This window comes from Peromyscus californicus, unplaced genomic scaffold, assembly GCF_007827085.1.
Source record: "Peromyscus californicus insignis strain IS unplaced genomic scaffold, ASM782708v3 Scaffold_5__1_contigs__length_169319896, whole genome shotgun sequence".
Classification (NCBI taxonomy): Eukaryota; Metazoa; Chordata; class Mammalia; order Rodentia; family Cricetidae; genus Peromyscus; species Peromyscus californicus.
Genome location: NW_026294573.1, coordinates 13,676,313 through 13,703,029, shown reverse-complemented (window position 1 = coordinate 13,703,029; position 26,717 = coordinate 13,676,313). Strand labels below are relative to the sequence as shown.

General features: G+C 53.9%; 1 protein-coding gene across 8 annotated transcripts in view; it reads right to left on the bottom strand.

Annotated features, from left to right (window-relative positions):
* Positions 1 to 2,433: 2,433 nt before the first annotated feature.
* Positions 2,434 to 26,717, bottom strand: part of Arhgef10l (Rho guanine nucleotide exchange factor 10 like) — a 138,873-nt gene continuing 114,589 nt past the window's right edge. For all 8 annotated transcript variants that reach the window (XM_052715390.1, XM_052715388.1, XM_052715392.1 and 5 more), the window contains 4 exons: positions 24,270 to 24,418; positions 9,471 to 9,645; positions 5,044 to 5,166; positions 2,434 to 3,478 (listed from right to left, as the gene is read on the bottom strand). In XM_052715390.1, coding sequence (XP_052571350.1) covers positions 2,937 to 3,478; positions 5,044 to 5,166; positions 9,471 to 9,645; positions 24,270 to 24,418 — 989 coding nt within the window. In that variant the 3' untranslated portion in view covers positions 2,434 to 2,936. The remainder of the gene's footprint in view (positions 3,479 to 5,043; positions 5,167 to 9,470; positions 9,646 to 24,269; positions 24,419 to 26,717) is intronic.

Sequence of the window (26,717 nt, the reverse complement as noted above, 5' to 3'; positions counted from 1 at the left end):
TCAGTCTTTGCTCAAACCCACCCACCCACCCCATGTGGCTTCCTGCCAACCCTATTCAACGCCCTGAGCCTCCTCCCCACAGACTCTGTCTCTGTCTCTCAGCACTTTGCCTCTCTGGAGTGCCAACACTAACCAATACTTCCTTACTCTGTTCCTCTGCACTCACGGGCAGAACGGGGGTGACTGGGGTGACCGAGGGGATACAGCATTTGTCTTGCTCGCCACACTCTATCTACAGGTCACTTTGAAGCAAGTCTCAGCACACAACAGGTACTGAGTGAAATTGATGGTATCCGAGGCCTGGCTGCCCCTCTGCCGGGACTCAGAGAGGTTAAGGATCTTGCTGGACATCACACAGGAAGGTGGAAGGCAGAGCTAGCTTGCTAGCATGGTCTATAAAGAGTCTCTTCTGGAGGAGCTGTGTGGTGGATGAGTGTCTGAGGACAGACCTCAATCCTGCCTGACTTGGGGCCTGCAGCTTGCTGGGCAAGTTCATTACATCCTATGAATCTCCAATTCTCTGTGTGCAAAATGAGGCCCAGTAGGGCAGCTGTTAAACACCGTGAGGACCCAGAGCACCGGGGCCTCCTCTCTCAGGTACCACCACCACACCCCCAGCTCCCCTCCTCTGTGGTCAGAGAGGCAGAGAGGAGCTGCTGACCGATGAGGTCGGTTCACTGGACTAAGAATGTTGAGTGACAGCGATACACAGGCCCATTCCAGATGAGTGAGCTGTATGAAGACAGACTAGGGCTGTTGGCCACCAGCTGCTTCACAAAAGGGGAGACTTCTGCCACAAATTCTTGGGCCAAGGATAAAGGGACAATCCCACAGCTGCTGTTGGAGGCTATGACGGTACTTCCCACATACTCAGCACTGGGGACCCACAGGAAAGCAGTACCTTTTGATAGATATTTTGGTAGATGATAATTTGATAGATGAGGAAACCAAGGGGCATTCTGGGAGCCACACAGCAGGTGCTCAGCAGAGCGGCCCTAGAGTCCAGGCTTGCCCCTTCTCCTAAACAGCTTCTCCTTGCCCGTCATTGTCCCAAGAACATCTTGGCCAGCACTGACCAACAGGCTAACGTGCCTATGTGAAGTCCCATCAAGACATGATATTTGAAAATCAATACAGCAGCAGAAAAGGGAATGTTAGCAACTCTTCTGCCCCTTGACAGGTGGACAGTGATGGCTCTTCCTCTGATACAAAATGGGAAACTGAGGACCAGAGATGTCTCCCATCAAAGCCATGGTGTGGGAGTGAGAACCAGACCCTTCCACCTAGTGCCTCCTGGGAATCCAGTGTCCCCTCCGCCCCACCTGGAGACCCACTGGACTCCTGCCCTCCAGCGACGAGTCACCTCCTTATAGCCTGCTTGCTCCTCTTCTTCCTCTGCAGCAGTCTCACTCAGGGTCTGTCCTCAAACTGGAGACCACACACTTCCTGTGGGTCACCTCCATAGCCCCACCAACTACCACGGTACCTGGCATGGTAGAAACTCAGGAAATGTGAAAGGAGTGAACGGATGAATGACTATGGAAGGTGAGATCCTTTGGGGCTTCCAGAACTCTGGTGGCTTTTCCACCGGGTCCTCGGCCCTTCAGAAGACAGTTCTCAGTGCACTTTGTGGGCAGGCCTAGATGAAAGTTCTGCCTCATATCTCTCAGTACCTGGCTCTGCCATCCCTAAGTGTGGAGGGAAAATCCATGGATGTGAACAGACAGACACACAAGCAGATGACGTGGGGAAGATGGAGGAGATACCGCCCTTGCTGGCCGTGGCTTCCAACTTTATTTTCTTTTCCCTGCAGCAGCTGCTTGAACTCTCAAGAAGAATGGAGCCAGGCGAGGTAAGAGGCCCGAGCACTGGTTCTTTCTGGCAGCCCGCAACAGTCCCGCCTGGTATTCATCCATGTCTCCAGATTCGGGAGCAGCCCCCCCCTCCCTGCTCAAAGTCTTGGGCCCCAGCTACTGAGGAGCCCAAGGCCACCCCTCTTCTCACTGCCTCATACACTATGACCTCTCCAGAGCGAGGTGACCAGCCTTTCTCCAAGACACTCCAGAAAGTACCCAAGAGCCCTTCTTTGAGCAAGCGAGCCTTTCGCCATGATGAAAATGATGGTCATGTATGTTGTCCAACCTGTTCAATACTCATCCACCCAGCAGGGCTCTTCCAGTCACACCTGAAATGTGGCTAAGAGATGATGGACCAAATCTTTAACATGCAAATTAAGTGGTTATGGATAGCAACTGATAACTGCCTTGGACAGTGCCTTCTGAAGTGTGTTTCTGAGTGGCCTCCAACCTGACCCTGGCTTCAATCCTTCATGCTGGAGCAGGGGAGCCCCTGGTCCCCAACATCCCTTATCTGGCAATAGTTATTCACTGTGTCCCATCCCCATGACATCCCATAAAGCCCACATGGCCCACATATCTCTTGCCTTTTATTCCAGCATCTCCCAGAGACCCATTATGTACAGATTGTATTTATACACATATAATATACATCGTATATACGTATTCATATATATATTCACACGCCAGTCCACATGCTCAGGCACTCACACATACATCCTTCCTGGAGGGGCACGGCCACCTCCGAGCCTCACTCAGCCCCAACAAAAGGTTCTGGGTTTAGCAGGCAGTGGTGAGGTTTTATGTTTTTTTGCTTCAAAACCAAAACAAAACAAAAAGGCCATATTCTCCAAGTGTGTCCTTCCATACCCCATGACCCTAAAACCCCTCCCCAAAACATTCTGAATTTTTGTTTTCAAAGGTTTTCCTCTGCTCTTCAAGGCCTCAGTGGAGAATCCAGGCCCGTCTTGTGGCCTGTACAAGTCCCTGGGGGGAATCCAGGTGGGCCAAAAAAGGTCCCAGCATGTCTCCAGCGGTCCAGCTGCCCTGTGACGACCTCCGGATGGACAGGGTGGATAGCTATAGAGCCAAGGGCACCTGCCAGATAAGAAGTGTACTGTCCGTCTCGCTGCACGGGGCAGGCCGCCCACTCAGGCCACCGGGAGCACTGCCGAAGTGTCGGTAACCTTGCCCACCGGAGATAATGGCCACAGAACAGATCTCCTTGCGGTGGGCATCACGGGCACAGGGCCGGCTGCGTACCCAGACATCAGGGTCATCAGCCATCTCGTAGATGGAGCCATCCTCCTCACTATGCTCCAGAGCTGAGCCATCTGTGGGTGCCGGCTCCCGCACGGACAGCACAGGCCCGGGGAGGTGGGCCGTGGAGCGCAGGCGGTATTGAAGCAGGATGCCTTTCTTGCGGCTCAACTCTCGGCCTGTGTGGCTATCAGGTGCAGGCACTGGCTCATGAGCCTGTCCATCTGGCTTGTCCTCCTCAGCCTGAGGCCCCTCAGCCTCTTCCTGGTCACTCCGCAGGATGTCAGGGGCCAAGATGCTCATGGCCACAGCCAGGAAGGCCACAGGTCCACAGTGACCATTGAGAGACACCATGCCTTTCCCTGTGAGAGCAAAGCAGAGGAGAAGGGCCAAGAGACCAGGTCATTAAAGGAGATAGCCAAGTACTTCTGGAGAACTTTCTGAGTGGGTTGGACATTTTCATCTGCCATCTATGTTGGCATCTCCCCGGAGGCCATAAGATCTGTCTATGCCATGCTTCATGGCATGACTTCATAGAACGGGGCCTGTTGTGGTATATTACTTTAACTATGTAAAGATGTGTTACATTTGTTTATGCTGCATTTGTTTAATTATGAAAAGCTGCATTGCTGTTTCATCTTGCCTGCCTAAGGCACCTGACCGGTCCAATAAAAATCTGAATGGCCAATAGCTAGGCAGAGAAAGGCTGGGCAGGGCTGGTGAGCAGGGAGAATAAACAGGAGGAGAAAACTAGGCTCAAGAGGAGGAACTAGAGAAGAAGAGAGAAGAGAAGGAAGGAGACACCCGGGGCAAGAAGCCAGGCAGCTGCCAGCCAGACACGGAAAACAGTGAAAGTAAGATGTACAGAAGGAAAGTAAAAAGCCCTGAGACAAAAGGTGGATAAAGAGAAACAGGGTAATTTAAGTGAAAAGAGCTAGAAACAAACGAGCCTAAGCTAAAGCCGAGCATTCATAAGAGGTCTCTGTGTCATGATTTGGGAGCTGGTTGGTGGCCTAAAAGAAAAGGCGTGGTACAGGGGCCATCCTCCATCTCCAGGGTGAAACAGCCACACTGATAACTTCCTCTGAGCTCCACCCAGAAAGCCAAGTCTTGTAACAAGCTCTACAGCTCCTCCTTCCAGCCAAGCTCCAGCATCCACAGTGCATCCTGTCTTCATCCTCCCAGGGGAGCTGGCACCTAGCGACTCCTTGATCTCTCTCCACCATGGCACCCTCTGCCTGGACCATGGCTGTCCTGGACATTACCTGCCTCATGCATCCCTGTGTCCCACCCAGCCTGGGTGCCTCCTTGCATGCACAAATTGCTCTAGCGAGTGCATCATGAAGACAAGACACCCAGAAATCTGAGAGTCTAGAAGAGGGTAGAGGTCTGGCAGGGCTGCCTCACGGTTGGCTCCTCCCTCTCCCCGCTATGCTTGCTGACTGTTAGAGGAGACCACTGCCTTCCCTTTCAGGGCAGAGGCAAAGGGGACCAGAGCTCCAGTGTCTAAACAGGATTTCCCTGCCCCTGCTTCTGTTCTATTGGGCGTAGAGTCACAGGTCAGGGCCGACTGGCTGCCACAGCTGACGCGGGCCCATCTTCAGAGCCCACACTTCTACCTCTGATACACTCTGCTACAGAGACAAGCAGCAGGGCCCAGCAGAGACTCTGCCACTAATCAGGTGCCTCAGCCAACCCTCAGATTCTCCAGTCAGTGCGAGAATCTCCACCCAGATCAGAAAAGTAAGGTTCAGAAGGTAGGAGGTGGTAGCCTGGGATATTATTTTACTATGCCCTGGCTAAGGCAAGAGGGACAGAGAGGCCAGACTCGATCACAAATCAGTAGGGATTGCAGATATCTAGGCCCAGTTCCCCCTCCTCCCTGAAGCCAACCCCAAAACCCACCGAGACAGCCCCAGAACCTTACCTGTGATCTTGGGGATGCCCTCCAGCCGGGGCACAGGCAACAGGACAATGACACCCTGGTCGGTGCCTACCCAGAGCAGACCCTGGCAGATAAGGAGGCTGGTGACACACAGGTGCTTCTGGCCTGCAGAGAGAGGGGCAACATACGCTCAGTTCATCTGGATCAGGGAGCTGTACAGCCCAGACGTCCCCCAAGACAAGTTGGAGGGTGCCGTGGTTAGGACATGAGCACCCAGTCAGACCTCAGTTTCCCCAGTGTAAGTGGACTGCTGTGAGGACACAGTGGGGTGATGCCACAGGACACGGTGACTGGCCGATGTGGGCTCTGTGTGTCGGGGCCCAGTTGCCTGGCACCCAGGGGCAGTTGGGTGTCCATTTGAAAGCCACACCCAGCAAACCAGCCTGCAAGCCAATGAAGAGCAGGTGGGACAGTCTGCAATGGGCAGAGATAAAGTAGAAGCTGGCAGCAGTGGCACGTACTAGAAGGGGGCCAGGGCAGAGCCTGTGAACAGGCCTGCTGCCAGGTTACTCCAGGCAAATGGGTGGGTGAGTAGATGGACAGACAGATGAATAGATAATAAGAAGGGTGGATAGGTGAGTGGATGGAAGAGTATATTGTGCAGTGAGTAGGTGGATGGATAGATGGATGGATGGATGAATTCACAAATGCATAGATAGGTGGACTGGTAGATGAATAGATAGGTGAATGGGTAGATGAGTGAATGGATGGATGGATGGATGGATTGATGGATTGGCAGGCAGATGGGTAGACAGATTGGGAAGGGTGTAGATAGATGGACAGATGGATGGATTAAGCAATTAATCAGTAAATGGATGGCAGGAGGGATAATGGATAGATGGATGGATGGATAGATAGATTGGCAATTGGTAGATGAATAGGTTGGTAGATGGATAGATGGGTGAATAGATGGATGGTCAGATGAGAAAAAGAGTGGGTAGATGAGTGGATGGGTGGATACACACACACACACACACACACACACACACACACACACACACACACAGTTGAGCACAGCTCTGAGACAGTAACATACAGTCACTGGAGGTGCATGGAGTAATATTTATAAATACTTAAAGGCCCTAGACTCTAATATGCTAAGATCAGTTCCATCCCAGATACAAACCCCCAAAATAGTAAGGCCAAGAGGGAGCTGTGGCTATGCTGCCCCCCACATGCCTCACTTTCCTTTCCATAAGCTCCCGAGACCCCAAGACCAAGAGTAGGTGGTACGGAGGCCTCGCATCCTCATCCCAACCTCAGCAGAAACTTGACAAAAGGAAGAGGGTGAACGAGAACCCACAGAGACGACAGAGGTGAGAAACGACTTCATCTGCAGGCCTCATTCTGGGGCCCCTCTCTTCCGCCTCAAGGAAGAGAGTGAGACACTTCACAAACAGTCCAAAAGAAAAAAATTCTAATGGTGGATAAATATTTGATCATAGAGACTTAATACACAGGGCTCAGCTCACCCTGGCCATCTATCTGGAGATATACAACTTTTAAAAGCTCAGGCTCTCGGAGAACATTTTATTAATGACCTGTCTAGTTAAAAGGAGGAGGGAGTTTAGGTTTAAAAAAATGCATTAATACCAGTCGGGTACTCCAGTGGAAGGGAGGGAGCGTGATAAATTTTTTAACACGCCCTAAAAAAAAAAAAAATCCACACTTAGAGGAAGAACAAATTTATTACTAATTATGCAATTATTTCATTTGGTGGTGTGGGGGAGAAGAAATACTTAAAAGCCTGTTTTAAATATCTCTAATAAAGAATTTAAAAATCCTGTTCAGCTTTTCTTCCTCCAGGGCACAGTGTGGGGTGGACAGGAAGCCGCCCTCTGCCCTCCGATTCCTGCCTGGGAAACTGACTCCAGCTCAGCTGGGGGGTTGGGAGTCTCTCTCAGCTCAACGGAGCTAGATACTCAGCTTGGCTGACCAGGGGTGCCCAGGCCTAGAGGAGACCCAGGGCTCAGACGTAGAAAAGGGCTCCCTGTCTGCTCACACACAGCTGGTGCCTCAGGGAAGGCACTGACCCAGAGGCTCAGGGTGGGCAAGGAGGCTCTGCAGGAGCTCCCTGGCAACAGGCCAGTGGGACGGGGCATGAAGGTAACAATGATAACAATAAGAAGATAAGAATGATGACAGTAAACGTCCCTGTCAGGACCGAGGCTTTTTCCTACCAAGAACTGCAGGGTGACAAGTGGGGAGAAGAGAGTTGACCACTGTTTCCAGGCAGAGCAGGGGGTCTAGCAAGAATGTGACTCTGAGATCAGCCAAGCTCTGACTCAGCCCTGTATCCATGGAGAAACTGAGGCTGGGGAGAGGATGTGTCCACCACCTGACCAGCAGAGTGACAAGGACAGGCCTGTCACACAGCCTCCAGGGTCTCTGCTCACATGACTTGGAAACAATGACACTCACCCATGGTACCTCCCCTTTAAAAGCAAAGAACACATGTCTGGGGTCCTCTGGGATACAGCCATGAGCCCAACCAGAGCTGGGCTTCTCCACCCCCTCACCCCCGTGGATCCTCCCACAGACCGGCCTCTGACAGCTGAAGTCAATGTCTCTCCCTTTACTCTGCCCTGACTAGACAAGACTCCCAAGATTTTCAAAACCTCATAAGATTAACCATTTTTTCCATTGTTCCATTATCTTGAAATAATTTAGCTATCAAGATAAATGCCGAAGTAGTTCTATGATACAGAGAATTTTTATTATGTTGTATAATGGATGAAACTGGTCCGAATCCCAGTCTTGTCCCGCTCCCCCCCCCCTTCCCCCTTTCAGGAAATGGACTCAAACTGGAGGAAGGGGGAGGAGAAGGCAGGAAGGAGCAGGACCACAATCAACACAGGGCTTCTGATGCAGGGGAATGGTGCAGAAGGGACTGTCCCCCACCTCAGCCATGTGAAGCACCTTCCTAGCCATGGGATCTACCCTCAGGACTGCATCCCAACACATGGAGGGACCAGAGTACTCAGTGGCTACGCCCGGACTCGACTAACTCTGAAGTTGGGTGTGTGTGTGATCCCCCGCACTTCCCATCATCCAGCAGGACTCTGAGCCACTGCATGACAAGGCTTATGACCCTGCTGAGGAGACCTATGTCTGCATCTCTAACTCGGGGACCATCTGCAGCTTTGGGGGCTTAGAGCACAGTGTGATGGCCATCAGCGGAGCCTTGCTTAGTACCGGACTCTAGTAGACTGGCAGCTCTGAGTAGATAGGCATGGCTGCTACCTAGCTTGTTAACGGCCACCTGATCCTGGGTGATGCCCTGACTAGCCAGGTGGAAGCAGCAGCCAGGATGATGTCTGGGTCACAGCTGGAAATAGGGATCAGATCTCAGGGGAGGACAGAGGCCCTCAGACCCCAAGGCGCTGGCCAGTGAGCCTTTCCCCAGTTCAGCTCAAACCCACGCCCAGCCTTGCCACAGCCCTTCTCCCACACCCAGGTAAAAATGTTGCTGTTTCCCTAGCCCCAGGGCCAGTTTCCTCGCTGACGAACCCAGGCCTGCCTAAGGATGCTGGTCATCCTCTTCAACTAGTCCCAAGTCAAGTGGACTGGCAGAAGCTGGGACAAGGATAGAAGCAGAAGAAGCTGGTACCTATAGCTCCACGGGTAGCCCAGAAGCCATTTGAAGAGAGAGTGGACCACAGCAGGTATCTGCCCAGGGTCTCCAAAGCAGCCCTTCATATGGGCAGCAATGGTGGGTAGGGATGGAAGCCAACTCCACAGAGATTTCAGGAGAGAGCAGCAAGGTGGGGTGTGGTATGAGCCCCAGTGGTAATCCCTCCTCCCTCGCCCCCTCATCAAACAGACAGCTTTGTAAGAGGAAGTACAGTCCCCTAGAAGTTGCCATCCAAATTCTTCACCTTCACGGTGTTTCCAAACCTGCTGAATAACAAATGTAGAGGTTCTCCTTCCTTCTAGAAAGTTCTACGGAAAGAGACAGATGGGGGCCTCCTCTCCTGCCCATAAATCAGAGGCAGAATGAGGCTTTGGTTACCTGAGTATTGGGACGTTGTAGACAGCCTGGGTCCCCTGCCCATGTGTTTTTGGTACCAGTTCCCAGCACCTGAAAGCCTACCAGCTTACAGCCCACTCCTGAGCACCTAGACTGCTGGGATGTGGTCCAGGGGGCAGAGGGTCAGGATGGAAGCTTTGGTAGGGCAAGCCTGGACATAAATCCCAGCCCTGCATCTTCCCATCTACCATGAACCAGTTTTTAAGTCTGACCAAGGCTACCCTGGCAGTTAACGAGCTGGGCTACCCACTACACAACCACCTGCTGCCATCCAGGAACGTCAGTCCCCTCATGCCAGCCCCAGCTGGTTTCACAGCCTCGCCTGGCACGAGGAAGGGGGTCCTCCTGACTCCAGACCTCAGGAAGCCAGCAGCCTCACCTGGCAGGAGGAAGGTGGTCCTGGTGGCAATGTTGATCTCTTGAAGATGCTCCAGGGTCTCAGTGTGGAAGAGGCGGATGGAGGAGCCAGAAGAGAAGGCCATCCAGACACCGCTGCCCGCTTTCACCATGTGCGTTACACTCACCGCCTCATCCTGGTGTGCCTCGAAGCTTTGCTGTGTATAGAGGGGATGGAGGTGTCAGGCTGAGGCTGCCATCCTGACCAGCCCCCACTCTCCAGGATCAAGTGTTCCCATATTCTTCAAGGGCGCAAGCTAAGCAAGGCTCTGCCTGAACCTGTCTGTCATAAGCCTTGGAAGCCCAGTGTACTGCACAGATTAGCAACTAACAGGAATCGGGTCTGCAGTGCGGACTGACTGTGGTGGCGTAAACGCTCCTAATGTGACTACAGACAACCGAGGTGACAGCAAGGTGAGAAGGCAAAAATGCATGCTTGGCTCACGAGTGGAGACCCAGCTCCAAAACACACAAGGGCTCCGTTCAGGTTCTCGGCTTCCAGCAGGGAAAAGCGGAGCCACCAGCTAGCAGAAGCTGAAGCTATATGTATAGTTTTTGGCTTTGGGAAAGGGTCTTGCTATATAGCCCTTGCCAGACTGATACTCACTATGTAGCCCAGGCTGGCCCCCAGCTCATAATTCTCCCACCTCTGCCTCCTAAATACTAAGATCACAGGCCATGTCCAACTATGTATATTATTTAAAGTAACCATGGCAACCTGCAGAACTACCCGGGGAAGGAAATAAGAGTGTGAACCAAATCCTCATCTCTCATAGAATGGTGAAGGCAGGAAAAGTCAAGAAATAATGTTCAAAACCCAGAGACCAAGAGCGCAGGAGCAAATGAGGAAGGTGTGTGGATTAAAGACAGAGCACGGGAGGCAGGCTGGGGGACGAGCAGGAACTGCTCCATGCCAGCTGATTTTCTTCTTATCGGCATGGGTCTATTTGAGCTTAAGCAAACAATACAACCCTCCGGATACAGGGCTGGGCAAGTGGCTCCGTCAGTAAGGTGTGTGCCTCGCAAGCAGGAGGATCCAAGTTTGATCCCCAGAACCTATGCTTTTTGCTTTTTGTTTTCTGTGTTTTTCCTCCCAAGCGATTGTGGTGCTGTACATGACAATCCCGTCACTGCAGAGGTGGAGGCCTGCGACTCACTGGCTACTTAGCAAGTTAAAAACCAGCGAAAGGCCCTGTCTCAAAAGAAAAAAGTGGATAGTACCTGAGGATGACATCCCAGGCTGTCTTCTGGCCTCCACACAAACACATCCATACACGGTGCACGCACATGAATGTGCATGCTCACACATGTGTGTGCACACACACATATATACACAAGTGCATCTATATGCATGCATGCACACTCACACATACACAAGTATACGCAATACGTGCACACACACACACACACACACACACACACACACACACACACACACAGCAGAAGTCCCTGACCCTCAGACAGGCAGGGTGCATGGTCTCCACAGGGTGGGGCATCCCTAGGGTGAGGACAGGAACCTGCCTCCTCCCTCAGACTGGGGGCTCTGTCTAAGCACTCCCGAGGTGCACAGGAGGGGCTCTGTCTCTCTTCTCAGCTGCATCCTCCACTTCATGAGCAGAGGGCTTGGAGACTCTGACCTCTGAAGGAAACTAAGCCAACATGGAGCCAGGGCTGGGCCTCAGCAGGGATACAACAGCCCTATCACTCAGGACCTGCATGCAGCCTGCCTCTGAGAGTCCAGCCCAGCCCTTGGCTTGAGCTGTTTCTTCCGAGAAATCTATGATGGCTCCTTGTTTGCTAGAACCAGCCTGAGGGGAATCCAGGAGAGTTCAAGTGGGATCTTCCTCTGAAGTCTGGCGGCAGAAAGTCAGGGGAGACACAGAAGCCAAGCCTGACAGATACCCCTCAGCCAGTGGTCAGTGTTCGGCATGCAGACGGACTGATTCAGCACCTGCAGCACAGGGAAGGCCCAGCAAGCTTTGTCTGCGGTCTTTTCCAAAAATAGCAAACACATCTTTGCGTGCAAATGCACACGCACGCAGCAGCAGGATGCATGTGTGAGGCCGCTCGGAGGAGAGCATTGCTGACCCCAGAAGAAGCCAAACGCACTGAAGAATGTGAGGCCTGGGCCTGCACACGCCGCTCCTGAGTCTGCAGCCGCCACCACTGGGCCCTGCCTCCAGATTGAAGAAGTCTGAAATGTACCCAGCCTTGTTCCTCCAGAGGTAGGACTAGTCAATGCTGGGCCTGGTGGACCATGCAGGCCCATGCCAACTCACAGGGACAGGACGTGAGGGACAAGGCGGACCACTTGGGGCCCCACGTCATCTTCCCCAGGTACTTTTGCTCATGTCAGGAGACTGATTCCTAGACTCCAAGCTGGTCTCAGATTCCTGGCTGAGCCTCCTGGGCCCATAGATAGCCATGCCAGCATCATGGGTCCTAGGGGGAGCCAAGCCCAGCACCTCAGGGTGAGGGAAGGCAGCCATGAGGCCCAGGCCTCAGTGCCCGCTGGGTTCAGTGCCAATGAGCCACATAACTGCTGAGTTGGTAAACCAGGCTTTCCTGGAAGTCAGCCCTGACCACACAGGAAAGAACCCAGACAGGGAGCCTGGTACACAACCCTCTGACCGTAGGGGGTGGTCCTGCTTAAGGATGAAAAGATCTGTCAGCAGATACCAAGCTTTCCCTGGCAGGTTTGGTGGTAGTGGAAGGGCATCAATAGTCAAAGAAGATGACACGTGACTGAAAGAGACCATAGAGGTGGGAACTTGAGGGTTCTCCCAAGTTCCGCCCCTGAAAAAAGACTGGAGGTGACATCACTGCCCCATCCTGATCTCAACTCCTGCTCCCTCTGGAGCCACCAGCTAGGGCACCAGGGGGACAGTGGGTTGGGGCAGGGGAAACAGAGGTACAGCCCAGAGCCTCTCACAACTATAAAAGCAAGGAATTAGTGAAAGACTGATGGGAATGTGTCCACAGCATCCAGGACCCAGATCAAAGAGGCCCCCGGCCAATCCAAACAAGGCCGAGTATCACACTAGTAAGGAGGGGCCTGGATTCTAGTGTGCTGGGTTTTCTAAAGAATCTGAGAGCTGGGTGTGGAGGCTCGTGCCTGTAATCCTGGTACGCAGTAACCTGAGGCAGGAGGGATGGCCAGGAGTTCAAGACCGATGTGGGCTACACAGTGAGACACCAGAGACACAGCTCAGGGGTTAAGAGCATGTACTGCTCTTGTAGAGGACGTGAGTTCAATTCCCAGCACCCACATCAGGAAGCTCACAACCAGCTGTAACTCCAGCACCAAGAGATCTGACACCCTCTTCCAGCCTCCAAGGACACTCTCATGTGCACATAGCCACACACAGACACACAGAGACAGATACACACACACACACACACACACACACACACACACACACACACACACACACACACCTAAAAATAAAATACATCTTTAAAAAACAAAGTAGGGGGTAGAGTATTAAATAAAGAGAACTGGCCTAAGGAAGGCAGGGTCTCAGCTCCTCTGTGAGTAACTTAGTGTGTCCATCACTTTGTAAACCGGGACAGAAAGAATCTGCCTCACAGGTGCTGAGAACTCAGTGGAGAAGGTATGTGGCACACCCAAAGGGCCCCTGCATGCTGCTGTGTGGGGCCAGGACGACACAAGGTCTGCCCCTCCCCATGGTGCCTACCTCCACAGCCTCTGGACACCCAGCCATGGCCACCCACACTGCGGGTTCCAGGTGAGTGATCTTCTCAGAGGACCGCTGACACAGCCAGTCGTGGAATATTTATGTGCCTCCCGGTGACACTTGTGCGCCATTGCCATAAATTCCCAGGGTGATGCGCTCAGCACTCCAAGTCATTAGAGCCCAAGATGGCGTGGGGGGCCTGGAGGACAGCAGCGAGAGGGAAGCTACCAGGAAACGGGAGAGTCTATTTCTACTTCTTGGGCACCAACAGGGCACCAGGCCTCTACAGAGTCAGGCAGGGCACTGGACACCAGGACTTTCCTGACACAGAAAAGAGGGTGAACAAATCCAGAAATGGGACTGACAGACCCTGACAGGCCGAGTGGGGCATGAGCAGACCCCACTCTGCAGCCCACTCCCAGAGGCTCAGAGGAACCTCAGCCCTAGCATTCAGTCAAAGTCGGGCTTAAAGCAATTCTTGCCACCTATCCCTGCCCAGTTACCATGGACCAGCTGGTCCTGAGAAGTCTGGTCATGGGCCTGGGGGTGAACTGCTCCCCAAACACTGGCCCACACCCCACCAACACTGCCTCCCTCCAACCCTTGGGGACAGCCATAGCGTGGGGACCACCCTTCTACCATCATTCAAGGCAAAACACAGGAACTTCAAGGAATGATGGGTGTCGTGGCTCAGCTGGCCAGTGGACAGACCGGGAATTGAGACTCAGGCCTGCCAAGCTGAGTGTACAGAGAGGGGGCCTTGTACAAGCTATCGTCAAAAATGTCCCTTGCCTGTCCTAAGGTGCTGCGTTCTCATCAACCCTCCACAGCCAGAGCAACAGAATGAAAGACTAAAGTGACATTTGCGAGTTGTATTGCCGGGAAAGCGGAGAGACCAAGGCCCTAACCTGGGTAGCTAATTCACTCCGGTCCATGCATCTAGCTGTGACAGCTGTGACATTTGACTCTGGAACCTCAGGACATTCCCAGCCTGGGACAAACCAGGGTGGCTGGTCACTCAGATGAGACACAATTCCCACACTCTGGCTGGTGTGATGCTCTACCTTGCCCGACCTGGTTGAGGTCAAGGGCTCAACCAGGAAAAAAACAACCCTGGCCTGATCAGGAAGGCCTGAGATACAGCCGTCTCCACCTCTCCCCAGAAAGCCACCTCATGCTTGACAGAGCGGAAGGGACATCACCCACTGCGGGGAACAGGCAGAGTTACTTAAAAATAAAATAGTAATTAAAAAAAGAGGGCATGAAGTTAGCGGAGGAGCGGATCCGGGAGGAGTTGGGGGAAGAGCGGGGGTGAATATGATCAAAATACATTGTATACACATATGAAATTCTCAAAGAATAAAAATATGTTGTTAATAAAATTTAATAAAACTCTGGGCTGGAGAGACAACGCAACAGTTTGAGAGTGCACACTGTTCTCACAGAGGACCCAGGTTCATTTCTGGCACCCACGTTGCACAGCTCACATCCGTCTGTAACTCCAGCTCCAGGGGATCAGAGGTGTCAGTGGCCATCCGGCACACACATAGTACATAAGGAGAGCAGGCAAAGCACTCATCATACACATGAGGTCTTTTTTGGATTCAAAATATTTTTGGGAAAAAAAAAATCAGTCCTATATCAGGGCTAGGGACCTGGCTCAGTGGCAGAGCACTTGCTTAGCATGAATGAGACCCTGGGTTCCAATCTCAGAACAGAAAAAATAAAGTAAAATCACACACTAAGTCTTGCTTGTCGCTAAGCACTCAAGAAGCTGCTGAAGGTGACCCTTTATAGTCACCCCAATGGCAGCCTAAACCACGGCATTCAGAAGGCGCCATTGCAAAAATTCGTGTCACTGTCACGGCTGTACCAGTGTTTCCCTTTACCACTGTAGCTCAACTGAAGGCCGTCCATTGGTGCACGTGACTCTTCTGGAAAAGTGGACTGTGAAAAGCATCTCCAGGCAGGGGCACCGCTGTCCCCTCCTCTACTTAATGACTTTTGTTATCTGCCATTACGAAAGCCAGCCTAGCATTTCCTCTCCAACACAGACACCTGAGGAGAGGGCTGCTGGGCAGCGGCCACCCAGGGCCACCATGCACCTTTCTGATACGTCTTGTCCTCAACCCCTTCCCAGCCTTGCCCTGTACAAACAAGTACCAGGGCTAAGCTGAGAGAGCTGGAGGCCGCCTCAGCCCATCACGGCAGAGGCCACAGGGTGGGCAGCTTGCTCTCTGATGCTCCACGCACCAGGGCTGGGGGCACCCCAGTCTACTCACCCTGCAGATCCCCTCGCAAACACCAGAAAAAGGGAGGATCTTGCAGCCTCGGTCAGAGGAGGACCTGGAGGCCAGCAGGACATGGCCGGTACAGGAAATGGTGGGCTAGGCAAGGCTGTGTGCCTCCCCTGCTTATAGGCCCTCTTGTCCTGAGGCAGGCTTTGCTGCCTGCTTCTTACTGCCCGAGGGAGGCAAAAGCCAAGGTCTGAATGCTGGATTCAGGCAGTCCAGCCACTCCTTGCCTCAGTCATTTCAACTTTAAAGTGGTAATGACAAGCAAGGACTGCCCAGGGCTGTTCTGTCACAGGGTCCTGCCTGCCTAGGGCTCTGACCAGCCTCAGGCACCCTCACTGTAACTCAGCATGGAAACCAGGGTTTTAACCCTCTCGTGGGAGGAGCAGGTCCATGAGTCACAGAGCCTCTGCTGGACCCAGTGCCTACCCTGGGACGTGAGGGCAAGTGTGGATGAGACTTCTCTCTTCTTCGCCCTTCTCATCCACGGCCCCTTTCACTCCATCTCCCCTCTCTGTCTGGCTCTGATCCTCCCATGGCTCCAGGTTACCCTGAGCCACTCATTCATGGCATCCGTATAGCCATGGGACCAGGGTGGAGCTGTGGAAGCCACGTGAAGACTAAGCTACTCCTGAAGACCCAGGGAGAGGAAGCCCCCCAGCATGGCTGCTGAGACCAGACCAGTGGCCAGCCGGGCGTCAGCATGGTGCAGAATAGACACCATGGGTGAGGGTCTACCCTCTGCAGAAACTGACAGCTGGCTTGTGAGTGGGCCCTGTGCATGTGTGCCCAGACCCCTGCCACCCACCTGAGGGCCTGGGAGGAAGCTGGACACTGTCCCTCTTCACAGTGACCTGCCATCCCATAGAGGACAGCCCTGGTATGCACATCCACAAGACCCTGTGGGATACAAGGCATGGAGATGGCAGGCCAGGGCTCTGGAGAGAAAGCCATGCTGCACCCTGGGCTGGGAGCCCCAGCACCCTAAGTAAGTCTCAAAACTAGAGGACCCCTCTTCAATTTTCCCCTCAGCCAGCTCTGGGGCTGAATAAGCAAGGAGCAGCTTGAAGTCCCAGTGAGTTCTACAACCATCCCAATGCTTCCAGGGGGGAAACCGAGGCACTCAACAGCAGAAACGGTAAAGCCAGACAGTTTAGCTCTGAGCAACAATGTCCACTTCTTATAAAAACTATAAAAGTCCTCTTATCAACCCAAACCTTCCCAATGGGAGATCAAATACTGGATGGAGAGAGAGTTGACTCTTCCTGGTGAGAAGACAGAACCCAAAGCCCTATCCCTTCAACAACTCCTGCTAGTGCCTGGCCACACCCTCACACCTGACCACGCCTTCATGCCTGGTCACGCCCTCATGCCTGGTCACGCCCTCATGCCTGGTCACGCCCTCATGCCTGGTCACGCCCTCATACCTGGCCATGCCCCCGCACCTGGCCACGCCCTCACGGCTGACTTTTTGGCTCTACAATTGCTCTGTGGGAAGGGAACATCAGGATCCCCAAAAACACCCCCGCCCCCCTCCCCACAAGCAGTTCTTCTGCAGATCTAACCTAAAACTTGCTGCTACTTTTGAACTCCTAGGAAGTTCCCACTGTCTTCAGCAAATTAGTCTCTCACGGTTTTTGCTCACTAGCTCCTTGTTTATAAGAACACGAGAACAATAAAACACGCGTTAAAAAAAAACATTAAGACAAAACCGGACAGAGCTGACTCCATGGACCTGACTCCAGACCCCACATACTCCAATGACCCAAACATCAGGCACTCTACTGGGGGGTCCCCAGGTGCTACAAGGACTTGGGGGTTCATTTTGCTCCCGGGCCAATTTGCATAGCATTACCCCAGAAGCCGCGCGCCTGGATTTCGTTTTTTCAAATTCCCACCCGTTTTGTGTCATAAATAAGATGAGAGACAGAAAACTAATACAGCCCAGTGATGTTTTATTCATGCCGTGTCGAGAGCTGTGACGGATTTACAACAGCTAATGCATGCAAACGAAGTTTGGGTACTAACATGAAAATTAAGGGTGGGGGAGGCATGGGTGCATGGGGTGCACAGGGAGGCTATGGGAGGCTGTGGGATGTCCTAACCCAGAGAAGTCTCTTCCCTGTTGGGCTGAGTGGCAAACGGGGTTCATACTGGTCAGCAGGGCAGGTGCATGAGCAGGGCGGGACTGCCAACTGCCAGTGGACACTTGGCTTCCTTCCAGAAGGGCCTTGGTGCTCTCAAGTTGGGTACTTAGGTCCTGGGTCAGGTGGTGTGCTTGCCCCCTGCCGGCCTGAACCTCTCCTGCACACCTTGGCAAGGGGAACTCAGGAGCCAGACAGCCCTGGCCTGTGTGGCTTCATTCTGCTTGATCTCATACTCAGTCCCAAAGTATCCATAGACAGCTACAGTGTGGGCTACAGTGGTGAGTCCCAAGACAGATCCCCATAGGTGTGGGGGAGTCCAAGTGACCTACATGGGCTGTTCCAGAGGTCAGGGAGCAGGGGTATAATGGGAGAGGGGCACCAGTGAACTCTCGGCAAGACCCCAGGGCCAGGCTTCTGCAAGGTACCCAGGGGCTGGGGGTGTAGCTCAGTGGTAGGGCACTTGCTAAGCATGCATGGGGCCCCGGGTCCATCCCTAGCAAGATAAAAACAATATACCAGAGACACTGGCTTAGCTCTGGGCCTCTGGGTTGTGGAAACCCCTCAAGGCTGGTGTTGAGGCAGGTCCAGATGGGGCCCTAGGCCCTTGAATAGCATAACTGTGAGTTCATGTGCCCCATTGCCTGGCACATCTGGATCAAGGGTACACTGTCCATCTTGCCCTATGCCAGCAGCCACCATATGGGTAGGGTTTATCCCTGCTGGCCAGGGACACCATGACCAGCCCCTCACTCCACTTCCACTTGACTCCTGGTATGGCCTTGTCCCTGTCTCCTCAGTCTCACACTTCCTCCTAGGACATTTGGGCTGGTCCCTGGTATCTAAGTCTCTCCCAGGCCAGACTGTGCAGAAAGGGTGGCTGCTGCCATGTGGCACAGACCTGCAAGCTATACCTGCCCTGTAGGAAGCCCTCCATGAAGCCACGAGCCTGCTGTACCTACAGCCACAGGTGCCTATGTCTTAGAGGCCCCAGGGACAGCCATCAAGGAGATGCTTTCAGAAAATGACTACTGTTGATGAAGCCACACAGCCAGGTGACGTGTTAAGCCATGAGTGGCATGGAAGCGACTCAGCTGAAGCTGTAGGACTGAGTGTCTTCCTGGGGAGGTGATGGTAAAGTCCAGAGCTGAACGGCAGACATGGAGCCGTGTGGGATGGGCATGTGCTCCTAGGACAGTGGGCAGCAGAGGGCAAAGGCTGGCTGTGGGAAGGAGCCAGCCTGCTCCAAGGCCAACAAAGGGTAGGAGGGTGGGTGGGTGGGTGGATTTGGAGAAAAAATAAAAGCGTGGGGCCAGTAAAGATAGCTCAGAGAATATAGTACCGGTCATGCCTGGTGACCTGAGCTCAGACTCTGAGACCCACGTGAAGTGAGGAGACTTGACTATACACGTGTCCTCTGGCCTTCACAGGCACACTGTGGTACATGTGCCCCTCCCCCAGTGATAATAATAAAACTTAAAGAGGAGGAGGAGGGGGAAGGAGAAGAAGACAGAAAGAAGGAGGAGGAAGTGGTTATAGAGATAGCCCAGCAGCTGGTTAAAAACACTTTCTCCCTTCCAAAGGACCCGAGTTTGATCACCGGCACTCATGTCAAACATCTCATAGCTGCCTTAACTCCAGCTCCAGGGCATCTTCTGGCCTCCGTGGACACCCGGACCCATGATACACACCCACACAGAGACACACATGCACACACATAATTGAAAAATCTTAAAAATTAAATCTTTAAAATACAACAAGAGAAAAGGGCTTGCTCCCGACTGGCGCCCGTCCGCACACCACGCTGGTTCATCTCTCAGCAACACTACCCAGATCTAACCACTCCAGGACACCCACAGCCCAGCCCTGTCTCCATCACCCCTCCCTGTCCCATGAACAGGAGGCAGAGACCCCAAGACTCATGTGAGAACAGACTTGCCTAACACCCCACCACCCCATCCCAGCAGAGCACACCCTCAGGCCTGCTATCCCCAATCAGTTTTTTTTTTTTTTAATTAAGATGCAACAATCACCCCACAGCCAGCTCCCCCTCCGGCGATCGCTCCGAATGAACTCCAGACGACTGGATTAGACTTTGAAGGTGGCGATGCAGATAATGAACAGGAGGATGCGGTGTTGACACAGGCCCTGGTGAGCCACATTATTATTTAACAGGCCTCGCTTCTGCCTCTGCCGGGATCAAGGAGCCGAACAAGCAATCGGAGCCGAACAAGCAATCGGTGGTAAACGGAAAACCCAGAGGCAGTGGTGGCCCAGAACCATCGGGGCGGGGCCGAACAAGGTCAGGGTGGAGGTAGGGACCCCGCCAAGTGGGCTGAGGAAACAGTGCCCAATTCAGTGGCCCCAGATCCACCCCACTCCCCTGCCACCTGGTACCATGCTCACCTCCAGCTCCCTGACATGGGCCTGACTCCTGCTGCTTTCCTCCCGACTGAGACCCCGTTCCCCTCGTCACATGTCACACACGACCTCCCCAGGCAAGCCCAGCCCTGAGTCCCAGCTCCTGTGTCCCCTCTAGCTAGGGCTGGCATTGCTTCTGCCTCCCTGGGTCCCAGCTACACCAGTACCTTACCATGCCTGGTAATACCATAGTCCTGGCCTCTCTCCACAGTAGACTCTGAACTCCTGAAGAGCAGAGGCCAGGTCCTGCTCGTCTTGGTCCCCTAAGTGCCTGAGGACTTGGAGGGGGGGGGGCATACACTGCACCCAACACCTGCCCACTAGGACTGTCCGCTAAGTGGCGCCTGCTGTCACCACCAATGAACCAGACACAGGGTGACCAAGGCACAATCGACCTGGAAAACGCAGTAGTGGAAGATGCAGGCTCATAATGGGGTCCCCCAGAGTGACATCCCAGAGGAGACAGAACCTCGTTTTTGTTGAGACAGACAGCCTGGGAATTAAGACCCATAAGACTTGTGCTCAAACCCTGACTCTGCCTCTTTCTAGCTGTGTGACCTCAGGTGGATTACTTAACCTCTCTGTGCCTGATTCCTCGTCTTTTAAGTGGGAACAGCACCCCTAGCAGAGGGTGGCTCAAAGATTAAATGAGTTTCTATATGTAAAATACATAAGTCCAGGCCAGGTCCAACAAAACCCATTGTCCCTTCCTGGGCATGGAGACACCTAGATTAACCCTGGTGTCTTCACCTTGTACCCCAGCCATGAGAATTGCACAGCCAGGTCTTCTAGCTTGGGACACTCGCTAGCTGATGCTAAGTTTCCAGCATGCTCCCTCCCCATGGTCCTCCTCAACCCTGGGGGAAGTCACATGAGGCAGGTGTTTCAGAGGGCTCTCTTGGAACCCAGGACCGTGCCGGGGCATCGAAGACCCTGCAGGTGCCGAACCCAGGCTCAGCACGACCACAGACAGAAATGTGTGGACATTCTGGAGGCTCCCCCAGGACTAGTCCTGCCAGGGACCCAGAAGCAAGCCTGGCGCCGGCTAGCCCAGGACCGAGTCTCTGGTCATTAACAGCAGCCAGATGGAGCCAGCTCTAGAGCACAATGCCAGAGCAGGCAGCTCCCTCCTTTCAGGCAGGAGGCCGGCTCTATTAAATATACATGGTGTGATCTTGTAACCGAGCTACTACCGTGGCGTATGTATGGGGGGAGGGGGAGGCGAGCTGCCACCCACCTGCACAGAAACTTCCCAGCTGCCCAGAAACGCCCACCCACTGGCTTTGCAGCACCTCCTGCTGGGACTCCCTGGCCAGTGGCCCTGGACTCCCTGCCAGGCGTACAGAGGAGGTGAAAGGCCATACTGATCCTGCCGCTGGTCCAGCACTAATCTTAAATCGGCACAGCCTCACAGGAGCCAGGAGGTCCCTGGAGCCCTGGGACAGTCGGCCAGAGCCAGACAGCACTGTGGCCGCAGAGGGGCAGAATCTAGTGAGAGCAGCCCACACAGGCTCTACAAACCTCCTCTGTGCCCAGCTCACACTCCTGGGATGGGAGGGGATGGAGCTTCTTCCCACGAATCGAGAGGGAGGCAGGCCTGCGCTGCTGACGGAGGCCGACAAGGCCCACACCACTGACGTCTGAGTCCAGGCAAGCAGTTTGGCCCTCTAGGCCTCACACAGACAAAAGTTGGGGAGCTAGGCAAATAAGGACAATGGATGTCTAACTAACCACCATGCACAGGGAGGTTCAGTGACTCGTCCAAGGTCGTAAAGCCCAGCAGAGACAAAACCAGCTTCCTATCCCAGTGCTATTCACAAACTACATTCCCTCCAGGGGTGCAGGCTACCCTACCAACAGAGATGGACCAACAGTGGCTGATACAGAGGTGGGGCTGCTGCATTTAACCATCCTGCCAACGCTCCCCTCTAAGAAGCCGCCACTGCTCATGTTTATAAGATAGTCAGGGAGTCTAGGAGAGGTAGCCCAGCTTCCCACCTCCTCAGCTATAAGCCTGATCCCCAACTCCACAGCGGCCACCATCCTCGGCTCCCCTGAAAGAGGACTCCCTCCCTGAAAGACATGTCTGTGGGACTAGCTCTCAGGGACCACAGGACCTGGCATGCCAGCTGATCTCACCCACCTTCTTTCACAAGTAGAGGAGGTGACAGGGCCTTGAAGGGAAGTGATGGGGGGCGGGGTCTTGGCAGAGAAGCCTTCCAGGGTGCATCAGGGAGGCAGGACGAGGGTCTGTGGTTACAGTCACTAGGTCCCCTCCCCACTCTTCAGTTAAACAAGAAATCAGGCTGTGGTCTCACTGGCCACACCTCCCTGGCCTCTGGTCTGGCCCAACAGTACCAGGGAGGTTACAGGTCCTCAGTGCCATGCTCAAGGAGCCTCTGAATGGGACAGACCCCATGGGAGTAGCTAAGGAGCTCCCATAAGCACCAGCTTCCTCTCTATGAAGGGCAGCATGGGGCTTGGGAGACGGCATGGTATGTAGACATGAGTTCAATCCCCAGAATACATATTTAAAAAAAAAAAAAAAAGCAGGGCATGGTGGCACATGCTTGTACCCTAGCACTGGGGGGTGAAGGTGGGACAGAGACAGGCAGGTCCTGGGGGAACACAGTCAGCCAGTCCAGCCTAATTGATGAATCCCAGGGTCAGAGAGACTCTGTCTCGATAAAGGTGGACAGCACCTGAGGAATGACACCCAAGGTTGTACACACAAACACACACACACACACACACACACACACACACACACACACACACACGTCTCACAACTTGCCCTGGGGCTCACAAAACACAACCTCCCCTGCTAAGGAGCTGGCATAAGGTCAGTCATCCAACTCCATGTCCATCACATCCCCCCCTGCTGGTGGGGGCCGGCACTGAAGCTCCCTCCACGTGGCCCACTCAAGTGTTACTTCAGGCAACCACTTGACAGTGTCCCCATAGCTGGTCACACATGACTCTGGGTGTGTCTGTGAGGGTGTTTGGTAGAAGAGGAAGATTTGACCTGTAGGCAGAGTCACGCAGATGGCCTCCCCAAGTGTGTGGGCCTCGCCTGGTCCAGCGACCACCACAGCTGAGAAGGGAGAAGGGCTCTCTGCCTCTGTAGCTAAGGCAGATGGAAGGTATTCCCACCTTCAGAACCAGGCAGAAAGCTTGGAGCTTTGGGGTCCTCGGACTGCCAGCTTCAAACTGGCATTTGCCCTAGTGATTCTCTGGTTCTCAGACCTGTGTGTCAGACTAAACCACACCCTGGCTCTCCTGGGCCTCCGGCTCCAAGACGGCCTCAGTTTCCACCCCTACATGAGCCTCCTCACCTAGGTCACTTACAGACCTCTTGGTTCTGCCTCCTAAAGGGAGCCACAGGACCCTGGGGAAGACATATGTCACCCTCATTCATGGACCAGAAGCCAGTGTTCCCAAGGGGCCAGCATGAAGGTGTTCATTGGCCAAGCGAGGACTGGCCACAGACCCATGTGCAGACTCAGATGCTCACTCACCTCTAGGCTTCAGCAAAAGCAAGAACACAGATAAGATTAGCAGCTCACATCTCCCAGGACTCCGAGCGTTCAACACACACACAAACACACACATACACACACACACACACACTCCTAGAGATCATTCACAGCACCCACACCTCAGTTTCCCCACCTATCCAGTGAGGACAGAGCTCTCCAGGACATTACCCTAGCCACCTAAAAGCTAACAGCACCAAGCTCTGCCTAGTGCCTGAGCTATCAAGTATCAAATTGGAGGTGTCCGAGACAGAGAATCTACTGGAGACAGGAAAACAGGCCCACACAAGGGTGCATGTCTGAGGAGCCTGCCTGTCTAGGGACCTTTGCCAGGTTCCCCTCTGGGTCTGGCGCCATATCTGATCAGATCAATAATTCAAACAAATCAACAATGGCAAATGTCACCAAAATACCATCTGGGAAGCCATCACAAAGCTCCTATCAGCCACTGACGATGGAGCACAGAATGTGGTAAGGTGGGGCAGGTAAGCCTGGCATGGGGCAGGTAAGCCTGGCATAGGCTAGGCGGCCAGGCCAGCGTCCCAGCATCCCAGCATCCCAGCATCCCAGCATCCCAGCATCCCAGCATCGACACACTGCTGGCCTCCACCTATACCTCTGCTTCAAGAGCACAGGCCACAAGGTGGCTGCGTCCCTGTGTCCCAGCAGGGACTCTGTAGTATTGGTACCTGAGTCTGCAGAGTGGCAGCGTCCAGGACAGTGACCCTTGGGCCACAGCTGGCCCATGCGGCATCTTCCAGGCTCAGTAGTGTGCGAATGGGCCCTGGGCCCACAGTCAAGCACATGGGAGGGCTCTCCAGGTCCCAGGGAATTCCACCTATGGGAAAGAAGGGCACAGGTCAGTGGCTGAGACCCTGCAGGGGGAACTCAGCAAGCTCCATACACCCTCCCCCACCATGGTCCTTCAGCTTCATGTCACCGGGGTGACTGACACTATACTCCATTGCCCTGGGAACCACCCTGACTTCCCTCCTTCCCTGACTCTCTCTCTCTCCCTCATTCATTCACTCCACACACACTCAGAAAGCACCTATGACCAGCTGGGCTATGAGCTGAGAAGAGAGACAGGCGCAGGTATAGGCCCCGCCCTCTGGCGAACCACACTGGGTAGAGACAGCGGCCGCCAGCTCCGAGCGGATGTGCCAAGCACCGAGGTGCAGACACACGTGGTGGACAGATACACAGGGGCTTCTGGGAGAGGCAACCTCCACACTAGTACCTGCCAGAAGGTAGGAGGACCCCAGAGTTCCAGGACTTGTGACCAGCGTGGCCCTGATTCTGCTACGGGTCTTGAGTGCACCTCTCCTCAGCCTCTCCAAGTCCCAGTTTGGATGGAGGAAGGGACTTCATGGAGACCCCAGCTCATCTGCAGAGCTGGAGGACTTCCCTCAGACCCTGCCACCTGATGCTCCTGTCACTTTGCCAAGATCTTCCCCTCCAGAGATGCCACCAGATGCAGGGAGGAGAGCTCTGAGAGGTGACATTCCCATCTGCTGTTCCCAGGGACCACAGCAGCAGCCTGGCCAGAAACAGGCATCTCCTCTCCCCACCCCCACCCATGCCCACTCACTGAGAACCCCCTCCTTGCACCCGAGCACAGTGGCTCAACACTGCCTTCTCTGAAGTCACATCTCAAGCTGCACCAAGCCCCAGTGGCTGCCCTAGGCTGTCAGGGCGCTGGGCAGGAAGAAGGCTTGAGGGGAGCTGAGGCCCAGTGAGGGGTCTGTGGGGGAGACCCTGGAGCTGCAGGCACAGTGACTGGGGCCAGGAAGGCAGGACAGAGTCAGCTACTGATGCCCTGCAGCCCCCCCGCACCCCTCCTCTAGGTCCCCAGAAGGAACACAAAGCCACTCACCACAGACATACCCTCCTCTGAGCCAGATGTTGTGTGGGAAGACCGAGCACAGTTGTCCCCAGAGGCGGAGGACCCCAAGTTATGTGGGAAAGCCACCAAACTCCTCACCCTGTCTCCTGGCCACATGTGGTTAGCGTGTCCCCCATCATTAGCCTCCCCCTGAACCCTGCTTCATACTCCCAGCCCAAGCTAATAAATTAAGAACTAGGGAACCCCCTCCCATACATAGTACCACTCCATCCAGCTCAGAGCATGACCACATACATAGCAAGCAGGCCAGACCAGAACACTCTGTGGCTCTTAACTCCCATGTCCATTTGGTCAAAGACTTGACCTCTCTGAGTCTTGGTTCCCTCATCTCTAAAATGGATGTGATGGCCATGCACACACACACACACCCACTCCTCAGATACTGCAAGGAGTCAAGTAACTGTGTATGCTACCCCAACACAGCATGTGGCACTGGTAAAAAGTGCCGGTGGCCAACACTGAGTCCCATCCGCTTCCGTGTGCTCATGAATGAATTCTTTACCTCCCGCACGCCTGTGTGGCAGATACTGTCATTAGCCCTGACTTATAACTCACTCGCTGCAAGTTCAATTACCCAAGTCACACAACTGCACAGTTGTCCCTGCTCACTGGCTCCCAATAGTCTACAGAAGCCAATGCTGGCGCCATTTAATTAAAGGTGACAGCAGAGGCCCAGAGTAGAGAACCCGGGTAACTCACCCAAGGAGTGTCAAGCCAAGCAGCATTTAAACCCACAGCTGGGTCTGGCCTGGCTGCCTCCAAGCCCTACTACCAGTCCTGTGCTGGGACTGGTGTCTGGGAGGGGTAGGTGACCAAAAGGAGGCAGATCTCCATAGGAATGTGACCCTGGACCCAGGGCACCAGATTCAGGGAAATGCAAGGCTCTTGAGCCCCCCCTAGTGGCAGGAGGTGAGCAGTGTCTGTGGCCAGATGCCAAAGCTTCCGCCACTATGGCTAAGAAGTGGATGGGAAAACACTTGAGGAAAGGCGCTAAAGATGGGGTAGCATCTCAGAGGCTGGGATTGGGGTTCACCCAAGGGCACAGCAGCAATGGTGGGGGAACCCTTGCACCTGTCACCCAAGGACAGTGCATCACAGCCGCTGAAGTCCTGAGGGTCACATGGACACTGACCACCCCACTTTTGTGGGCTGCTGTCCCCAGAAGCCCTCCAAAGCAAGGAACTGTGATAAAATTCAATATAAATTTATATCAGAGTGGAGAGTGGCCAGG